Source organism: Alternaria burnsii, assembly GCF_013036055.1.
Source record: "Alternaria burnsii strain CBS107.38 chromosome Unknown 730, whole genome shotgun sequence".
In the NCBI taxonomy this organism is placed as follows: Eukaryota; Fungi; Ascomycota; class Dothideomycetes; order Pleosporales; family Pleosporaceae; genus Alternaria; species Alternaria burnsii.
The window spans coordinates 165,104-185,617 of record NW_024066110.1 but is presented as its reverse complement, the minus strand read 5'-3'; the positions used below and the strand labels follow the sequence as shown (position 1 = coordinate 185,617).

Genomic DNA, 20,514 nt, shown 5'->3' with positions numbered 1-20,514 from the left:
GTTGTAATATTGTAGTACAGGAAGGCAGTGCTGATCCTAGCGCTGACGCCCATGCACCCAGGTGAGGCTAGCGCCTTCCGTGCCGCCCTCCCATCTTGCCGCCTTGTCCTGCACCTTTACTCGCACTTCGACAACAACTACTGTGAGATCAGATCACGATACTTGTGCCTCTGTGACGACGTCTGCAAGTTGCAACGCCCGATCCGCGGGTCATCATGACGCGGGTCAGCATGCCAGCCATCATGGCTGTGGTCGCTGGTGCTCTCGCCATGTTTGTGGCCAGATTGATGGCTAATCGACAGCACGTAAAGAGTTTACGGAACTCAGGAGCAGTGAGTCAAGTACTAGGTGCACCTAGAGAAATGCTTCTAACAATAGCAAGCCAATGCCGAAACATCATCCTCTGTTCGGCCATCTCATCGTGTTGAAAGAAGCTATTCAATCACTACCACAGAACACCGTAATGCACGTAGTAGTACGGCGAATAGCACAATCATTTCCCGGCGGTGTCTTCTATCTCAACTTGTGGCCTTTCAACGCTCCTATCATGGTAGTCGCGAACCCTTATGTTGCATCGCAAGTTGAAGCTGCTTTCCTCGACAAGCCCGCCAACATAAGTGCTACTATAGAGGTCATAAACGGTGGACCATCACTACTGACCATGTACGGAAGCACTTGGAAGAAATGGCGGGCACTGTTCAATCCAGGATTCGCTGCTGGCTATATAACAGGACTTTCTCCTGCTATAGCAGAAGAGGTCACGGTTTTCTGTCAACTTCTTCAAAAACGTGCCCAGAAGGGCGAAGTATTTCCTTTGGAGGAGTATACGCTTCGGTTGACTTTTGATATTATTGCGCGTGTTACCTTGTAAGTTCTCAACACGATGCGCCTACAATAAAGGTTGATTACTAAAAGGTGGGCCCAGTGGTGCGCGTCTCCACTATCAAACTCAAGGAAGCGCTCTCGCAGACTGTCTCCGAAGACAAGTGTATTGGACTCCATTCGGCACATCTTTCAATCCGATCCGTCGCTATCTTAGTCCTCGTCCATTCGTCCAAAAGTACAACAGTTACCGTATGGATCAATACCTTGACGAGGAAATTGACAAGCGTTTCGAAGAGTTGGCTCGCTCCCGTGGAAGCCCTTCAAAGGATTCCCACTCGCAATCTAGATCCATCATCGCGTTGGCCATGGACAAGTACCTGGACGATGTAGAGGGCGAAGACGAGGTGTCAAAATCGGCCTTCAGGCAGCTGGCGAAGCCTCAACTTCGGATGTTCCTGTACGCCGGCCACGACACCACTAGTAGTACCCTACTGTACAGCTATTTGCTACTGTCTCGTCACCCGGATGTTTTGTCCAAAGTACGTGCAGAACACGACAAGGTATTCGGGTTCGACTTCACGCTCCACAGTATCACTCGCATTATCACAGACGATCCCGCACTCCTGAACCAGTTGCCCTATACTCTAGCAGTCGTCAAGGAGGTTCTGCGCATATTTCCTCCGGCTGGCAGCATGCGCGATGGCCGCCCGGGTGTCTTTTTGGTAGATGAACAGGGTCAGCGATACCCTACGGAGGGCTGTAACATATGGACACTCACTCTTGCTATGCACCACAACCCCGAAGTGTTTGTGAAACCAGAAGATTTCATGCCAGATCGCTGGCTCGTCAGTCCTGAGGATCCTTTACATCCGAAGAAGGCTTCATGGAGAGCCTTTGAGTGGGGCCCACGTGCCTGTATTGGGCAGACACTTGCACAATTAGAACTTAAAATAGCCTTGGTAATGACTGCAAGGATGTTTGATATTGACATTGCGTATGAGGAGTGGGACAAACTACATCCAAAGAAGGGCATCAGAACTGTTGATGAGGATCGAGCATATCAGGCTGAGATGGGTGGAGGCGGAGCTCACCCAGCAGATGGTCTCCCTGTCAAGGTCACGCTGCGTGCATGAGTAGCACTTTCAGCCCATATGAATGAGTCCTCACCCGTAGTTTCTAGTGCCATGCTATTACTTTTTGATTGGATATTACGTGCCCCTCGGTTGCACCCTGGACGCGAGCAGTAGAGCAACCATTGTTCACACGTTCTCAAACTACAACATCAAGCTTATATGATGAGACCTTCCTGATCTGTACCCTGCAGGCCTCCTCAATTAAGCTTGCCATCTTCGTTCCTCGCTTCATAGTCAGAGTCCAGAAGCTAGCATGGTTCTTAGAGTTCTTTGCTGGTACGACGACACCACAAACTAGCAAAAGCATCACCATATCAACATGTCCTCGTTTGACGTGCCATAACGCTGGCGCACAGACTGTGTCGTCATATTCACTCTTCTTGACTTGTGCACCGCTCTCAATCAGAAGCCTAGCAGCCCCGAGCCAGCCATTCTGTACTGCTAATACAAGACCTTGTGATAGCCCTTGGGCCCCGATGCGACCCGCCTCGTAGGTATACGTAGCGTCTCCAAGAGTGGCGTCAGTCTCGAGGAAGTATTGTATAATGTGCACATGACCATGCTCGCATGCTAGATAGAAAGGCGTCAACCTCAATTGACGATCTGACTTGATCGCACGCTTGAAATTGTAGCAACGGCGAACTACGTCCAATTCACCTCTTATGATTGCCCACTTGCACCATTCGTATTTCGCATCATAGATTGCTCTCCCAGAGTCGCAACGCTTGAGGTACCAGCCCATGAATGTTGGAAGCATGGTGGCACATTGCTTGTACATGCATGTATCGATAGTCTCGTATAAGTGGTCCTCGACGTGACAATGCTATGCTTTTGTCGTGTGCCAGGTGGTATAAGAGTGCTAAGCATTCGGGGAAAAGGCAGAAGACGAACGGCCTCGTGCATTGGACGAGCTACTAGTCTCGGCATCATCCCTGTGAAGCAACGTATCGTGGACAGTCTAGATTGCGCGACTAGGAGTCTCGCTGTCAAAGTGGATGCCAGAAGGCGAAGCTGGGCGCGATTGTCGTTCAGGATCAGCGGCTTTCGTATTGATGATGATGACCGTGCGGGGGAAAGCCGACGCTGGCGGCTTCCTAGTCGTCGCCTCGCGCTTTCTGTTCCCAGCACCTGGCAGGGATGCTGAGACAACGCGTCGCAGCGCACCTTCCCTCCAACTTCCCAGGCAAACCGCACAGGATACTTGTTTGATGCACAGTGATGCCAGAATCCTTCAATCACCTTCTAGACTCGCCGCGCGCAAACAAGAATCATAACACGCCCAAACAAGCAAGACGTAGCGCGCCACTGAGGCTGTGCGCGCGGTCCACGTGTAGCCAATCTGGCCGGACGACCGACGTCATTCGTCAGTGTTCGGGGATCCACTCAGAGAGTAAGCACATACCAAGCCGGTTCAAGCTTGCCGAGCATTGATAAGGAAGGCGCGGCCACCGCCTCACTTACTTGGCCACACCTCTATCGTTCTCAAAGTACATCTTTGTACTCAACCACTACCCAAACTCTGCAACACCAAAACCGATGGGAGAACCCGACGACCCCTCTATACGCAGCTTCAAGTCTAAGGCAGCATCTGCACTTGGCTTGGGACGCAAGAAAGACACTCAGACAGACGTCCTTCCGACCCACAACCCCCACACGACCGCCCATCCTGGCCTAGGTGGCAGCAACCCGCCGCGTAGTGCGCCCGGCACCACCAACAGCGACCACAGCGACCATCATGAGAAGCCCGTCGCGCCAGACGACAATTCCACAGATGTCCAACATGGCAGCGTCAATACCGCGGCTGATGGAGAGACGCCTTCCGCCATAGGATCCGAGAAGCGTCCGTTCTATTCGCCTACGCGTGTCAAGAACGGGACCCTCCGATTCATCACCCATACCAAGAATGCCCTTACCCACAGCTGGATCAACGTCCTGCTCGTCTTCGTGCCTCTTGGTATCGTAGTCAAGCTTGTAGACTTGAAGCCCGAGATTGTCTTCTCTATGAATGCCATCGCCATCATTCCACTGGCTGGCCTGCTCGCGCACGCGACCGAAGTCGTCGCTGCCCGTGTTGGAGATGCGCTCGGTGCATTGCTCAATGTATCCTTCGGAAACGCTGTCGAGTTGATTCTCTTCATCATCTTGCTCGCCTCTGACCAAATCGAGGTTGTGCAGGCGTCGCTGCTTGGATCTATTCTTGCTAACCTCCTTCTCATCCTGGGCATGGCCTTCCTACTTGGTGGTCTCAAATACCAAGAGCAGGTTTACAACAACACTGTCACCCAGATGAGTGGTGTCATGCTGGCTCTTGCCGTAATGAGTCTTCTTTTGCCCACGGCGTTCCATGCTGCTTTCGAAGACAACTCTATTGCTGACCACGAGACGCTATCCGTCAGTCGTGGTACCAGTGTTATTCTGTTGCTGGTCTACGGTCTTTACCTTCTCTTCCAGCTCAAGAGTCATCGTTATCTTTATGCTAGCACACCCCAACACATCATTGACGAAGAATCGCACCCTGGTGTTCTTGCTGGCGCATTCGACTCGTCCAGCTCAGACTCTTCATCCAGCTCTAGTAGCAGCGATAGCGATAGTTCTTCAAACAACTCTGATGGTACCATGAAGAAGAAGGCCAAACGCATGGTCAAGAGACTTCGCCGCAAATCCAGCGCTAGCTCTAAAGACGATGGTGCGCTTTCGGCCATGAGCTCCCCCTCTGCCGAACTGAATCAAAGTCCTTTCGAGACTGAAAGGACTAGCAGCGTTGTCACCGCGAACAATGCTGGTCCCATCACCTCTCGCCGGCACTCCTTCGACGTCATGAGTGGCGACGAAGCTGACAACGATCAATACGTCCCGGTGGTCCGCGACTTTGAAGCCGCTTCTCACACCTCACGATCCCTGACGAAGAAGGAAAAACGTAAGAACAAGAAGAGCAAGAAGGACCGTCGTGATCGTAACAAGATCGACACCATTCCTGAGAAGGAGGTCGAACCAAATGATCCCACGCCCAAGGTCACCTTTGCTGAAGAAGTACAACATGACAGTGCTGCTCCAATGAACGCGCGCAAATACAACCGCCCAGCTCTCCCCTCGCTGCTTTCCAACAATGTTTTCTCGAACCCTCAGAATCTTGCTCCACTTGGCGGACCCGCGCCTAACATCCGTATGGCAGCACCTCGAGACAACGCGGCTTTACGTGCACCTCTTCGTCGATCAAAGTCTCTTCCTGAACAAATCGGTCGCGCCGACTCCACTGGTAGCGCAGTCAAGCATCCTGCCGTATCTCCCCAGGCCGCCATGGCACTCAACGAGGATGATGAAGACGAAGAAGCACCTGACATGTCTATCAAAGCGGCTATCTTCATGCTTTTGATCAGTACGGGTCTCGTTGCTGTTTGTGCCGACTTTATGAGTGACGCTATCGAGCCCATGGTCGAGACCTCTGGTATCAGCCAAGCATTCATTGGTCTCATTATCCTTCCTATTGTGGGCAACGCCGCAGAGCACGTCACAGCTGTTACAGTCGCCATGAAGAACAAGATGGATCTCTCTATCGGTATTGCTGTTGGTTCTTCTATTCAGATCGCCATCTTTATCACCCCTGTTATTGTCATCCTTGGCTGGATCATGGGAAAGGAGATGACACTGTACTTCAACATTTTCGAGACTGTTGCACTATTCGTTACCGTATTGGTAGTGAACTTTTTGGTGTTGGACGGTCGCAGTAACTACCTTGAGGGTAGCCTACTGATTGCTGCCTATATTATCATCGCGCTGGCCAGTTTCTTCTACCCTGATGGTTGCGATGCTAGTGCTATCGGTGGTAACGAGCAGCGCTGTAACAACGTTCAGGTTGCCCGATTAGCACAGGGCATGGTCAAGAGGATGATCGGCATGTAACGCAATGGTTGTTCGTTGAGAACTTTGAAGCTCGAGTAACATTTGGCTTTCGCAAGATTCTCGATACAAGCATGGCATTGTGACTAGGTGGTTGAGTGGGATGGTGGGACGCCCGCTCCCGCATCGGGACTTGTCATGACGTCTCATCTTTTTTCTATCACGATGATAGCCAGTCGTTACAGATACCTAATAGCTTATTACCCCAGAGGTCCCTAAATTGATACATAATTCCGGCTCGTTACACGAAGCCCTCCTCAACAGTGGTCTGCTACGTACTCTTGTGTGATGCAAATGGCTTTTGGTCAGCTTTTGGTCGCATGGCTCAAATGAGCTGCAAGTACGCGACATACACGTTTTGCTGTTGGTGGAGTCGTCATCTTTGGGCGCCCTGCCAAGAGTAAGCATCTGCCTAAATCCGTTCCGTCGTCGTCCGACGCGAGAGGAATTCTTTGCGAGCTCAGCCACAAGGCTTCGACGACTATGTTTCTTCTTATTCTCTCATCATGTATACCATCGATCTTGCCGATGTAAGATCGACCAGGCATTTGTCTCGACAGTTTTACTGTGTTCCACATCGCGACATATCGTATTTAGACGTTTGTGCCTGTGACATAAAAAAGCGGCGAGAGCAACTCCCCCCTATTCATATACAAGGTAAGTATGGTCAGCCGCGGCGGTCGTTCGAAAGGATGCACCAACTGTCGCCGCCGGCGTGTGAAATGTGGTATGTGCCCATTCGCTTACTCCACGTTCACCGAGTCGAAACCAGGTGCATGTGCTGACAAGAAAGACGAGAACCGTCCCGTGTGCGGACAATGCACGAAGCGTGGTCTCGAATGTGAAGGGCCAAAAGACCTAACCTGGATCGATCAGAGTAGGACATTCGAAGCCAAACCAACAAACACAGCCCAGAATGCTGTCGTCAAGATAGCTAGTCCGACTGAGCTATCTCTTAAAGCCTTTGAAGATGATATCTGCTTGGCGTACACTCGCAAGACCTTACTGCGCGGAGGACCTGTCGAAATAGCTTGCAACATGGTTGAGAGCTATGGCGCATCTATAGAAAGCGACAACCCAGGTCTTGATCTGTTGCGCAAAGGGATATTAACCTTGTCTGTTACATTTTTCGGAAGCCAACATCGCCAGGACTACATCACAAAAAAAGGTTATTCCCAGTACAGTGAGGTACTGCGGCAGCTGAATTCGCATCTTTCTCACCCGGAGCTGCAGTTGACAAACGAAACTCTACTGACAGCATTGTCTTGTATGCTTCTCGAGATCTTCTTGCCGACTGGACCGAAGAACTTTTTGAAGCACCAGCGAGGCCTCGATGCCATCGCGATGCTACGGGGCCCACCGAAAGAGTCCGATGGTACTACGGCAACGATTTTTCGCGGCTTGCGCATTCTCTCTATTGTTGGTTCGCTGGCGGAGTCTAGGACTTCTCTGTACTCCAGAGAAGAATGGAAGCAGGTTCCGCCTGTCCAGGCAAGCGAGGCAGGATACTTTCAGCATCACGTTTTCACCATTCTGGCCGATTGTACCCGTCTAATTGGCCGTCGCAATGCCCTGCTTGCTTCTAAAGCCATACCCGCCAGTTTCGAACCGTTACTTGTCGAGGTGGAGGCTGTATTGAGCGCGCTGGAGGCGCTGTATCCGCACTGGGAGGTTTTAAATCGAAATCAGCTAGCTGGAGTGACAGAGCAGTCAGACATGGCGAAGACACTAGGGGTGGCCAATCATGTCTCTGCAACGGCATATATGCTCTACAACACTGCATACATATGCGTGCTTCAAATCAAGGATTCGTTGTCTCCGTCGCCGATTAATGTTGCATGGCGAAACGCTGCGGCGACGAGCATCGCCAAATGCTTGGAACTGAAAGAATATGAACAGCGCGAGGGTGCACCGCAATCGAACACCATAGCCTACGTGGCTATAAGAGTGGCATGGCAAGCGTTGGGCGGTTTCGACTCACCGGAAGGACGACGCTTAGCACATGTTGTCGATTCTGCGACGAATTCGGTCTTCCAGCAGCCATCTCTGCCATCGGATGAGTCGCTCTTTTCTAGATTTGTCGAAAGGATGCCGGTCGTGCTACCCGACTGCACGTCGTACCCCAATGAGCAGTATGATACATGGTCTGAAGGCCCGCCAGGCATCATTGAATTCAGCATGCAACAGTTGGTCATACATCCCCGATTCTAAGTAGAGACTTCTGACTCCCATAGGCATCTCGCATAGCTTTAGTTGCGTACAGCTACTGCATCAACCCGATACAAGATTAGCAATGGCTGGAAAGAAACTGCCCATGAAGTGCGATGTCGCAGTGCATTGCAATTATGCGCCACGCCTGATTTACTTCGGAGCACCCTTCTCAACCTGGGTTCTAATTTCGCGACATGTCACGCAGCTCCACATGGCGCGTTCCAAGCTTCCCCGGATTTTGACATTAGCCGGTGGCAATCTACCGGTAAGGAATGAAACACGGCGAATTTATCTGAACATGCTTCGGATGAAGGGCACAGCTTCATCGATCTGAATTTGATTCATTGTGCCTTTGCACGACCTGTTGCGCGAAAGGCTGCGGTCTCCGGTCTATCTGCGCACACTTGCGGTCCAATTTTTGCGCCGCAAAAACGGTGGCGAACCTACGAACACGCTGATATTGCGATCAAACACTTGAACACACATCTGCCGGACAGGGTCCTTTCGCCGCTTCCGATGACCCGGTTTAAGCATGTCGTCTACTATAAACGAGCCAAGAGCCCCTAAGCTTCACGGGAATGACCTCAGGACAGCGGGCGGAGCCTTGGCGTTTATACATAAAGATGGTAGGCCTTGAGAAACAATTCGAGCATTTCAGAAACACAGTTGTCGTTCTTCTATCACCATGGGTCTCAAGTCTCTCATTGTCGCAACAATCGCTGCGGTGGCCATCGCTGGGCCCATACCAGATCCTCTCAATATGATGAAGCGGGCTGGACCTGCGGCGGGCCAAGTGATCACAAAGTGCGCAGCACCTGGTCAAATTGCTCTCGCCTACGATGACGGCCCATCTCAGTACACACAAAAGCTCGTCGACACCTTGACCGCTGGTGGAGCTAAGGGCACCTTCTTTGTTACTGGTTCGCTGTATGGTACGCATAGCATTCCTCGTGATACTCACCTAAGAGCACCTCCTAACAGGCGTAGGATGTATCTACAACCAGAAGAGCGCTCTCCAGAATGCCTACAAAGCTGGCCACCAGATCGCATCCCACACTTGGTCCCACCCGCAAAACTTCGGCTCCCTCTCGACCAACGACCTAACATCCCAGATGACGCGTCTTGAGCAAGCCCTTGTCAACATTATCGGTGTGAAGCCAACCTACATGCGCCCTCCTTACCTCGCCACTGGCGGAAACGTGCTCCCAACAATGAAGACGCTTGGATACCGCGTCATCACCGATGACGTCGACTCCGAGGACTGGAACGGCAAGACACCCCAGCAGAGCCAGCAGAAGTTCCAACAAGCCGGTACCAGCGGTAATGGACATATTCCTCTCATGCACGAGACTTATGCTTCTACGGTCAACACTCTTACGCCGTGGTTGATCAGCTGGGCGAAGAACAACAATCTCAAGTTGGTTACTGTTGGTGAGTTCGATTATCAGTCTGTTATCATTGAGACATGTCGCTAACTTGGTGTTTTAGCTGAGTGCCTGGGTGACGCTAGTGGCGCTTACAAGAGTGGTACACCGAACGGTGCGTCGACTTGCTAGTTGGATCTAGTCCAGATGAGTTGAAACTTCGCCGTTTACTTCGACCTCAGTATCTGTGGAAGAATAGATAACGACTACCCTTGATCTATGTACATATTTTACTTCTAGAAAACCCTTTTAGCGAAGGCATTGATTATTTCTTCTGATGTTTCCACTTGCGTACGCTTGATGAGCTGGTACCCATTCTCAGTATTGGTGTCAAGTTGTGAAATCGTCGAAGCGACAAAAAAGCTGTTGAGTCACAAAAATTCAGAGCAAGACAAAAAAGTCGGTAAGTGCGAGGTAGTAAGCTCAAGATATTCAGCGAGGACGGAGCAAGAAGTGTGAGCGGTGACAGACGACTGGTACGCATCCGAAGCAGGAGGCAGAGAGGTTTCTCTGCTGATCAATGCCTCCCATTCATTCCCACGCATGGGATTCGAGACGAGCGAGACTACTCGAAAGTCTTTCGTAAGTACTGGTGTTTGTCTCCTAACTCTTGTTGGCGGAACTTAGTCTCGTCGCTTCTCCAAGCTTTTGCCAATCTATGTGCAGCTTGCCAATCCATCACTCGCAGCATCGATCGTGCAATCGTTCGTGTTGCCTCTGCAAGGTAAAGTCTAGAAAAAGAGTAAGTATGATATGATTACCCCAGTCAGAAAAGAGAGTATTATTGTTACGTACCCCGGAACATGGCTGGTTAGGTCGTTGGTCGTTAGGAACGCAAACTCCAGCTGGACTATCGTCTCCATAGCAGAGCTTCACTTAGTTAGCCATGAGATAGGTATCTAGAGCACGAAAGATGAGGGAACTTGCCCCTGATGACCCCTGCGCCGACACAATACTCGAGATTATAGCGGCAATGATGAAAAACTTCATTTTCTTTTCTGGGAAATTATGAGTGATGATGTTATAAGTTTTGAGGAGTATTGGAGTTTCCGAAGCTCTATTGTGGAAAGTGCTTATATACTCCACATGCCTGAGTATAGTACATCGTACTTGTTGACATCGATCGTCAAAAACTACGAGCAGTGCCAGCTAACTAGGCCGTTCTTGAGTGGAATACCGCTGGACCTGCTGTAAATGATGGTGTGCTTCGGTCGTCCTCGGGTCAATCCAGCCTCGCCGTGACACGTGTAACTCATTCGGCCCAGCGTGATTATGATCGTTCTGACAACAGGTAAATGAGCACATATATTCTGGTAGCTTGCACTTGACCAGACCTATTTATTTTTAGGATCGATTGGGTTGCTGAAGTTGTGGAAAGCTCGTTTTCGTACGCTACCCACGGACCAAACAGCAACTAAGGTGTAAGATCCCATTTCGTTCAAGCGTTCAATATTTTCACTCTCAAGATTACTCACCATAGTCATGCTTTGATTAGTGTACATAGGATGTACAAGCTCGGAGTGACTCTTTCGGCTGAATACACCGCCTTGGCTTACAGACGCGCGTTCTAGTTTGGCGCACGTCCTAATCTACTTGTGTCTCCACCTAAGGCTACCCGGCCAGGTAAGACCTTGAACTGACACCTCATAGTGATAGTAGCGTACATGAGCCGTTGTAGGAAGCCAATTCAAGGCTAAAGCTCGTGTGGCCCATCATGTGCAAAGGCTGGAATGTCTTGCAAAAAGAAGCTATAGCCTTCCTAGGTCCACGAAACTAGCTACTTCAAGATAGCATACCCTACCCTAGAAGACTAAGCTTCTCAAACGTCTTGATCACTGGCGCCTCTCTCTTCTTCCCCACCTCTTGCAAGCTATCCCAAAGCGTCGCATCTCCGCCAGTAGGCTTCATCGCCTCACCTTCAACGCCAACTGGCAGCTGATTAGCACTCTCAGAGGCTTCAACTGCCGCAGCTGGGTACATCTCCTTGATTGCATCCTGACACCGTTCCATGACCTCGTTGACAGCATTGAACACGGCATCAGCACGCTCTCTCATACTTCTCCTAAACAAACCTTCGACAAGGCGCTGGATTTCTTCCTGCATGCTGTTGATACGCTCGATGAGGCGTTCGATCGAGTTGGTAAGATACTCCTCCTCATATACTGTGCCCTTCTTACCACGCGCACGCTTCCTCTCCTCCCTGCGCTTATTCTTGCTTGTCTTGCGTGTAGTCGTCGTGTTTACTGTGCCAGTCTGATTTGTGTATCTGGTCATGAATGTACCACCGCTCGTTGTGTCCGTGGGCGCCAGAGAGATGTTATCAGGGATATTCGCATCGGCCGGGCCGTCAATCATGCCCTCGTAGAACGCCATCGGATCTTCTGCTTTCTTGGTCCGGAGTTCCTTGAGTCGAGGTACTTGAGCTTGCAGTTGGCCTTTCATATCGGCGAGGAACTCAGTCATATCTGCGCTGCGTTCTATGAGACCGGGATCGATGACTTCTGTAATAAGAGCAGGTTCGCGGCGGAGCGTGACGACACGAATTGCTTCGGCGAAGTGGCAACCACGACACAGGAGACGTGCTGCTGACGGAAGATCAGACAGATAGTCCAGTGTTATTGATGCAGCGGATAGGTAGTCCTTGGATTCTGCGAGACCATCGGCGAGGTCTGTGGCAATGGTCGACAGCTCATCAGCGCTTACATCGGCGAGAACAGCAGACGATAAGGCTTCGCGCCATAGATTGGCTGACCGGTAACATGGCCAAGCGGATGTATGATCGCCGAGATACTCGTACGCTAGCGCAGCTTCTTTGTTCTTGTTGTTGTTGCCCAAGAAATCTGCGTACAACCGCATGATTTCTCTCAAGCGAGTGTTGTCGTATTGGTACATGCTCAAGGCCTCAGGGTAGAGGTCGTGCTTTTGTACATACTCCTGTACTTCATCGTAGGCCTGGAGTTCCTTGAGATGTGTGAGTGCTTTCGCTCTGCGTCCGAGCTGGTCGTCAATCTTGAATTTGCGACGGATTTCGGGGAGATCTTGTAGAGACTGGAGATGTGGAAGATACTCTCTCGGATCCTGTGAGAGTTAGCCAATGCTTTGTTGGGCGATATGTCAAATGTACCTTTTGTGATTGTTGAGCGATGAGCAGGGCGACATCTAGATTGTAAAGTCCCAATGATGTGTCATAGAGCTGGTTGACGTCTGCAAGAAAGCAAATGTGCTCGGCAGCCTTGTCAGTAAGCGGGTCACTTGATGCTGCAAGACGTTAGTAGATTGATCAACCAGCGAACGAGTAAGACTCACCTTGCAGACGACCGATCATAGCTAGGCCAGTCTCTAGAGCTGGTGGTGTCTTAGAGACGTGGGCCGTGATTATATTCTGCAAGTGCTCATCCTTGTACTGTGACTTCTCTAGTACGTCCAAGAAAGCGTCGCATATGCGATTGACTTTATTGTCGACTTGATCTTGTGACAGCTTTGACTTTGTGGCCAGTTCCTTTGTCTTCAGTGTTTCCTTGTACATGGTTTCCGAGACGTCCTCGTTACTGTATCCGTTAGCTAATGTATATCTGATCATGGAGGTGGCCGTCTACCGGAGCTGTGCTAAGAGCAAATCGATGTGCTCTATCTTCTTGATCTGCGAAACAATCCTCTCCAGACTGGCCATGAAACGCTCCGGATCATGATCATGTAGGATATTGAAATCCACGCGCTGGTTGCGACAAGCAAAGAATGCTTCATCATATCGGTCTGCCTCAATACTTCGGCGTATAGCAGCAAGCACAAGTGCTCGTGGGTATATCGTTTCCAGGTTACCTCTTGGCATCTGTAGTACGACTGAGTACGTTGTTGGCATGACCGTGACGATCTTTGCCCCTCTCTCGATGCTTCTGCATCTTTCATCCTTTTGTGGTTCGTCGGCAGGTACCTCTAGATCTGGAAAATATTAGTATGTAGACGATTTCAACAATCCAAGCGGCGCTCACCATTTGCACTGGCAAGATGAACAAATTTGAGGAGATGCTGCGTCGTTGTGAAGATAAGATGAGCGGTAGTGACCACGAACGATGTGCAGTTGCGAACTAATATGCGTTCATTGGCATACAGCACTCCGCTTTTAGTCAAACCAAACGCCAGTGTCTGCACCTGTCAGCCATTGTCAATACAACTTGACTGATGTTATACGTACCTGACCCTCGATATTGACGAGCTGAACCTCGGGTGCAAAAGAGGGGAATTTGTTAACAAGAGACATCTGCGGTGGCAAATCCGATGTAGTCTCATCGACCACAACCTGATGCAAGGCACCACTCTGAAACTGGGTGTACAGCGTTTCCTGATCGATACTCGAAAGAATCAGAGATGTGCCTTCGGCCTCCGTTATAGGTCCTTGGGGCAGCAACATATCTCCCTCGGAATGCCAGAGAGAGCTTTCCTCCTCGTCCCAGCTATCGGTTAGTACGAACATCTGGTCCTCGCCAAGAAACGTGACATGGCGTGGGGACTGATCTTTTACCGCACCACTGCGCCAAAGGAGACTAGGTTTTGGTATTGGCCGCTTGTTCAGATCGAGTGCATATACTGCAAGGTCGCTGTCGGAAAGTACTGCTAAACGGTTGCCCGATTTCGAAAGTGCAACATCCATAGGCTTCGACTCTAGAGCCACAGTGTGTAATGACATGGGAGGTGGCACGTTCGCAATGCGAAGCGGCGTAAGTTTTAGAGACACTTGCAATCATCAGTACCAAACGAGCCTTAAGGGAAAGGTAGCTACTCACGCCCGTCTATCGAAGCGACCATACCAAAGTCATTTGGTGGAGCAACTGAGCCAGCCGAAATCGTAGAGGCATACTCCAATACTTGCAGCGCATCTAATATGTAATTAGCCAGACGCACTGATAGGAACGGGTAGACGAGATACCTGACGTCGAAAGCGCAACAGCAAGCGGACGCTCGGCGTGCCAATTGCACACGACTGTCCGAGGAGAAGCCTCAGGAAATTGAAGTTCTTGCTTGAGATAGTAGTGGTAATTGCTCATCGTCCAGAGTTGCACCTTGTCGGGATAAGATACAGCAATGACGTTAGAATCACTGTTCCACTTGAGTGTCAATGGAATTGAGAGGGCAGCTAACTCCTCAGCAGTAAATCGAAGATCGAACTGGCCATGACGAAGACCGTTCCGCTCGAAAAAGACCACCTCGACTTTGTCACTGGTACGGCGAGTACTGGCAATCAAGTTGCCTGATGGTCGCCAACTGAGGGCCCCTTCGAGGCCATCCACAGGTTCGCTTACACTGTCCAGTTGTCCTTCGCGGGAGTACACACGGATCATGCGACGGCGCTCTTCCTCGATCTTGCTTACTGCGAACCATGCGCCATCACCTCTCCAGCTGATTGTGACAGATCTGTCATCCAGGGGGCTGAGTACACCCTCATCGATGCTTTCCGGTACTGTTGGGTCCTGTAGCGCCCTGGCTCGTTTGCCTTTAAACTGCGTCTCTTTCTTTCCCCATCCGACCGAGACGTGACTGGAAACGTTCACATCTTCAGGAGTGAGGTTGACGCTTGCAATGTTCTCGATATCGCGACTCATCAACAGTAAAGTGTCCGCCTGTGTAGTGATGGCGAGGAGTTCCTCATCTGGCGACCACGCAGCAGCCGAGAGGCCAGCATCCACCGATCCCACGATCTCAACTAGCTCTTCCGTAGATGTTGGGTTTTCTCTTACGAGGACGATATCCCCTCCGGCCAAAATCAAACATGATGTCGAAGTGTCGGCGAAATGGTGCAAACTTAAGATTGAGTCATGGGTAAGTGAGGGTAGCGGACACGGCGCATCCCACGATGCGATGCTTTCGAGTTTCTCCTCAACACCGTTGCGCGCATAATGTAGTCTCTTGAGTTCGATGGTCGCACGTGATTCCGAAGGACCGAAAGCGCATACCAGTGCATCAGATGCGGCGTCCCAGGCAGTCGCAGTTAGCGGTAGTGGTTCGTCTCCAGAAAACCGCAGAAGCGACCTTCCCACAATCTTTAGGTTTCGCATTGCCGTAGAATCATGGGCTGTGTTCGTTGCAATGTTGCGTCCTGTTGCTTGGATGACTGGTCACTAGCCCGTTGGCAGAATCGCGCTTTCGAATTTTTGGTGATACTAGCGCCGAGCTTCTACCGAAGAGTGATGCAACAACGCCTCTCATCGTCATTCAGGTGTTGCAAAATGAATCACGCCCTCTTACCACTTGCTTCTCGAAAAGTCACCTGTATGGATTAACTTGCCTCTTCCACTGTTCCATTCGATCAAGGGGTCAGCGACAGTACCCCACGTCTCAATTCAAATAGCCACTTTGATTGACCGAGGGGACATTGATGAACAACGTCGAACATTGTCAACTGCATACACTGAAGCATGGTGGAATACAGACAATGAAATTGATGCTGTAGTGTCTATACAGGTGTCCGAGCGACCCTCGGATATTCTACAAATCCCGCATCCTCCCAATAACCCAGTATCGTGCCCACGCTGTGAGTGACTGCATCTAAGGCTTGTTCTTCTTTGTCTGCCAGACTGTAGTGAGAGTATGGTTAGATGTACATTCACGGCAGGTGGGACTGAATCAGGAGCCTCACCAGCAAGGAGGAATGGCAGGGAGAATCCGGTTGCTGCGACTATTAGCGTGGACCTGGCATTGCGACGCGCCAAAGCTCACCCATGAATCCCCAGTACTTGAAGGCAAAGCCCCTCTTCAATGGGTCGAATGGCAAGTTGCTGCGCGGGCCCTCGGGGTAGTGGTATGGGCTGGCGAACTGGGCGCGGGTCGACTGGAAGCCGCGGCGGGCGACGAGAGTTGGGGCCGAGGCGGCGCGGAAGGTAGCACGGGCGAGCATCTTCAGAGGTCAGCGTAGATGGCAATTGGCGTCGAGTTGCAGCGTACTTTGGCGGTGTTGTAGAGTGGAGAGGTTGCGGAGTTCTGGTCGCGGTGGTTCGATGAGTTGCAGCTTCCACAGCCATGTCTTGGCGATGATCCGCTTAGTCAGGACCATCAGTGAAACTTTCTTGATCTCGGTCGCGCTTGCATACCATAATCTTTCGCGACAGGTCAAAACCGCCTGTCTAACCCGCCAGCCACACCCGCAAGACAATAGCATCCAACTGCGAACAGAGCGAAACACAACCACCCACCATGGACGACGACATGTTCGACGTCTTCGAGGGCGGCCCTTCCAAGGACACGGCGCCCAAGAAGAGCAAGAAGCGCCAGGCGAATGGCACTGTCAAGTCACCCGAGCCGGTTCAGGACACCGCTATGGCCGATGCACCCGCAGAGACGACCGAGACGACGAATGAGAACGGCAATGCGCAGACTCTGAAGAAGAAGCAGAAGCGCGATGCAGAGCCCGAGCCCATCGTTACCGACGACTTTGAGACTGAGCAGTCGCGCGAGGTCGCCGCCGCCGCCGGGCTACAGGCGCAGTCGCAAGAAGGTCAGGCAGTGGTGCTCTCGCATCAAGTCCGCCATCAGGTCGCTCTCCCGCCAGACTACGACTATGTTCCCATCTCCGAGCACAAAGCCCCAGCCGAGCCTGCGCGCACATGGCCTTTCACCCTAGATCCTTTCCAGCAGGTCTCTATCGCGTCGATACAGCGGAACGAGAGTGTTCTAGTGTCTGCGCATACCTCGGCCGGAAAGACCGTTGTGGCAGAATACGCCATCGCACAATGTCTCAAGAACAATCAGCGAGTCATCTACACCAGTCCTATCAAGGCGCTCAGTAACCAAAAGTACCGAGAATTCATGGCCGAGTTTGGTGACGTCGGCCTTATGACTGGTGATGTCACCATCAACCCCACCGCGACGTGTCTGGTTATGACGACTGAGGTATGTATCAAAAGAGCTCGCCAATGGTATCCACTAATATCTGCAGATTCTCCGCTCTATGCTGTACAGAGGTTCTGAAATTATGCGCGAAGTAGCTTGGGTCGTGTTTGACGAGGTCCACTACCTGCGCGACAAGTCGAGAGGTGTTGTCTGGGAAGAGACCATCATTCTGCTTCCCGATAAGGTCCGCTACGTCTTCCTCTCCGCCACCATTCCCAATGCCATGCAGTTCGCCGAATGGATCACGAAAACCCATAGCCAACCGTGCCACGTCGTTTACACCGATTTCCGTCCGACGCCCTTGCAACACTATTTCTTCCCCGCTGGTGCCGAGGGTATACATCTGGTGGTAGACGAAAAGGGTGTGTTCCGTGAAGAGAACTTCCAGAAGGCCATGTCGTCTATTGCGGACAAGGGTGGAAGTGAGGCTAAGGACTTTATGGCCAAACGTAAAGGCAAAGGCAAAGACAAAAAAACCAACACGGGCGGCAACAAGGATCAGACGGATATTTACAAGATTGTTAAGATGATCATGATCAAGAGCTATAACCCGGTCATTGTTTTCAGTTTCAGTAAGAGGGAATGCGAGAACTACGCACTCTCCATGAGCTCGCTAGCGTTCAACGACGACTCGGAAAAGGCCATGGTCACAAAGGTCTTTAACAGCGCCATCGAGATGCTCTCAGAGGAGGACCGCCAACTACCCCAGATTCAACACATCCTTCCCCTACTCCGAAGGGGTATTGGTGTTCATCACTCTGGACTGCTACCTATCCTGAAGGAGACTATCGAGATTTTGTTCCAGGAGGGGCTGATCAAGGTGCTTTTCGCTACTGAGACCTTCTCTATTGGATTGAACATGCCGGCTAAGACAGTCGTGTTTACCAGTGTGCGCAAATTCGATGGAGTATCGCAGCGATGGGTCACGCCTTCCGAATTCATTCAGATGTCTGGTCGAGCCGGTCGTCGTGGTCTCGATGACCGTGGTATTGTCATCATGATGATTGGCGAGCAGATGGAGCCGGCTGTGGCGAAGGAAATTGTCCGCGGTCAACAGGACAATCTCAACTCCGCTTTCCACTTGGGTTACAACATGATCCTCAACCTTATGCGAGTTGAGGGCATATCTCCCGAGTTTATGCTGGAGAGGTGTTTCTTCCAGTTCCAGAGCACAGCAGGTGTCTCCAATCTCGAGAAACGTAAGTTTGTGTCTGTGATATCTAGGTACAACTACTAACAGTATCGTAGAACTTGAAGAGCTTGAACAAGAGAAGGCGAACACGAACATTGTTGACGAGCCTGCAATCAAAGACTACTACAATCTGCGGCAGCAGCTGGATACACACACTAAAGACATGCGCGATGTTATCATGCAGCCCAACTACTGCTTGCAATTCTTGCAAGGTGGTCGATTGGTGAAGATCAAGTTCAAAGACTACGACTTCGGCTGGGGCGCTGTTGTAGCGTACACTGCTCGCAAGGCCAACAAGGGAGAAGTTCTGCAACCTCAAGAATCCTACATTGTTGACGTGCTACTGCCCGTCAGTAGCGATACCAAGTTTGTTCCTGCGGTCAACGATGGTCTGCCACCCGGTGTGCGACCACCTGCGGCCGGAGACAAAGGCAAGATGGAGGTTGTGCCTGTAGTCCTGAACTGCATTGAATCGATTGGCCATCTCCGAGTATTCCTGCCCAACGAACTCAAGTCGACTGAGCAAAGGAACAACGTTCGCAAAGCGCTGAGCGAGGTCAAGAAGCGCTTCCCCGACGGAATTGCCATTCTAGATCCCATTGAGAACATGAACATCAAGGATGACAGTTTTAAGAGACTCTTAAGGGTAAGCTTTGCCATCATACACATATGTCTCTCCCTAACACAAGGCAGAAAATTGAAGTTCTAGAGTCCCGCCTGCTCTCGAATCCCCTGCACAACTCGCCCAGATTACCCGAACTATACAGCCAATACGCGCAGAAGATTGCAATCGGTGAGAAGATCAAGAACATCAGGAAGGAGATTGCGAGCGCCCTGTCAGTCATTCAAATGGACGAGCTGAAGAGCAGGAAACGAGTGTTGCGACGACTTGGCTTCATTGACGATGCGGACGTCGTCCAGCTCAAAGCCCGTGTTGCTTGCGAGATCAGCACTGGAGATGAGCTTGTGCTTAGCGAGCTGCTCTTCAATCGTTTCTTCAATGAGCTCACGCCAGAGCAGTGTGCTGCTTGTCTCAGTTGTTTCATCTTCGAGGAGAAGACGCAGGAAGTGCCGGCGCTCAAGGAAGAGCTTGCCAAACCGTATCGCGAGATCCAGCAGCAGGCTAGGGTGATTGCGAAGATGTCACAAGAGAGCAAGCTGACTGTCAACGAAGAGGAGTACCTCAAGTCATTCAAGTATGAGCTGATGGAGGTCGTTTACGCCTGGTCCAAGGGTGCGACGTTCGCAGAGATTTGGTATGTCGCTTCGGTTGATCCGCATTGAACAACGACTAACGTTTGCAGCAAAATGACGGACGTGTACGAGGGAAGTCTCATCCGTCTGTTCAGGCGACTGGAAGAACTGCTCCGACAAATAGCTCAAGCGTCCAAAGTCATGGGCAGCGAAGAGCTTGAACAAAAGTTCACGGCAGCACTGGAGCTTGTCCGTAGGGATCTGGTCGCAGCCCAGTCCCTGTATCTATAATTTGTGGAGCACGTTTTGTATATTACGGTGTTGGTGGGAGTCTTTGATAGCATCATTGTTCGAGCAGGTAAGTGTGGCACTCGCATGGCGTTCTCCTTTATGCGGTTGAATCAAAGCGCCACCGGACATGCCCATGTCTCAGGCGCACGCAAGGAGCCTTGGGCGCTATGCATCTCAGAAGAGAAGCAAGGCGTGAGTGCGTCCTGGATAGAAATTCACTAGATCTGATACTGTGGGCTTGCACCACGGTGGAGGATCCCCCACGTAGATACATTCTCTCTGATATGCATGGTGATATGTGATGTGATGTGATGTAGCTAGTGCCGCCGTAGCCGCTGCCCTTGCTTTTCCAACAGGCAACCACGCGATGTCAAAACGTGAATGGGCAACTTTTAGGATGAAGCAAAAGCGGAGAGAAGATACAAGCTCAACTCCAGATGAGAAGGAAAGTGTTGCGCTGGATATC

At 51.1% G+C, this 20,514-nt stretch overlaps 6 protein-coding genes across 6 annotated transcripts; 4 read left to right on the top strand and 2 right to left on the bottom strand.

Annotated features, from left to right (window-relative positions):
* Nucleotides 1-215: 215 nt before the first annotated feature.
* Nucleotides 216-1,958, top strand: GT037_003463 (afln vera monooxygenase protein; the record flags this gene model as incomplete). Its single annotated transcript, XM_038928510.1, has 3 exons — nucleotides 216-332; nucleotides 383-867; nucleotides 926-1,958. 3 exons carry the CDS (start codon nucleotides 216-218, stop codon nucleotides 1,956-1,958), a joined length of 1,635 nt encoding a protein of 544 aa, XP_038788217.1.
* Nucleotides 1,959-2,094: 136 nt separating this feature from the next.
* On the bottom strand, nucleotides 2,095-2,715 carry GT037_003462 (uncharacterized protein; the record flags this gene model as incomplete). Its single annotated transcript, XM_038928509.1, has 1 exon — nucleotides 2,095-2,715. The coding sequence occupies one exon, from the start codon at nucleotides 2,713-2,715 to the stop codon at nucleotides 2,095-2,097; it is 621 nt and encodes a 206-aa protein (XP_038788216.1).
* A 779-nt stretch (nucleotides 2,716-3,494) lies between these two features.
* On the top strand, nucleotides 3,495-8,066 carry GT037_003461 (uncharacterized protein; the record flags this gene model as incomplete). Its single annotated transcript, XM_038928508.1, has 2 exons — nucleotides 3,495-5,781; nucleotides 6,649-8,066. The coding sequence occupies 2 exons, from the start codon at nucleotides 3,495-3,497 to the stop codon at nucleotides 8,064-8,066; spliced, it is 3,705 nt and encodes a 1,234-aa protein (XP_038788215.1).
* A 685-nt stretch (nucleotides 8,067-8,751) lies between these two features.
* Nucleotides 8,752-9,622, top strand: GT037_003460 (carbohydrate esterase family 4 protein; the record flags this gene model as incomplete). The annotated part of the gene is made up of 3 exons (XM_038928507.1): nucleotides 8,752-8,998; nucleotides 9,054-9,497; nucleotides 9,555-9,622. 3 exons carry the CDS (start codon nucleotides 8,752-8,754, stop codon nucleotides 9,620-9,622), a joined length of 759 nt encoding a protein of 252 aa, XP_038788214.1.
* A 1,665-nt stretch (nucleotides 9,623-11,287) lies between these two features.
* On the bottom strand, nucleotides 11,288-16,379 carry GT037_003459 (elongator complex protein 1; the record flags this gene model as incomplete). The annotated part of the gene is made up of 10 exons (XM_038928506.1): nucleotides 11,288-12,568; nucleotides 12,615-12,748; nucleotides 12,797-13,038; nucleotides 13,087-13,429; nucleotides 13,480-13,633; nucleotides 13,683-14,221; nucleotides 14,272-14,364; nucleotides 14,415-15,557; nucleotides 16,122-16,154; nucleotides 16,202-16,379. 10 exons carry the CDS (start codon nucleotides 16,377-16,379, stop codon nucleotides 11,288-11,290), a joined length of 4,140 nt encoding a protein of 1,379 aa, XP_038788213.1.
* Nucleotides 16,380-16,675: 296 nt separating this feature from the next.
* GT037_003458 (atp-dependent rna helicase dob1) lies at nucleotides 16,676-20,048 on the top strand (the record flags this gene model as incomplete). Its single annotated transcript, XM_038928505.1, has 5 exons — nucleotides 16,676-17,371; nucleotides 17,418-18,570; nucleotides 18,620-19,209; nucleotides 19,257-19,819; nucleotides 19,868-20,048. 5 exons carry the CDS (start codon nucleotides 16,676-16,678, stop codon nucleotides 20,046-20,048), a joined length of 3,183 nt encoding a protein of 1,060 aa, XP_038788212.1.
* Between the last annotated feature and the right edge of the window lie 466 nt (nucleotides 20,049-20,514).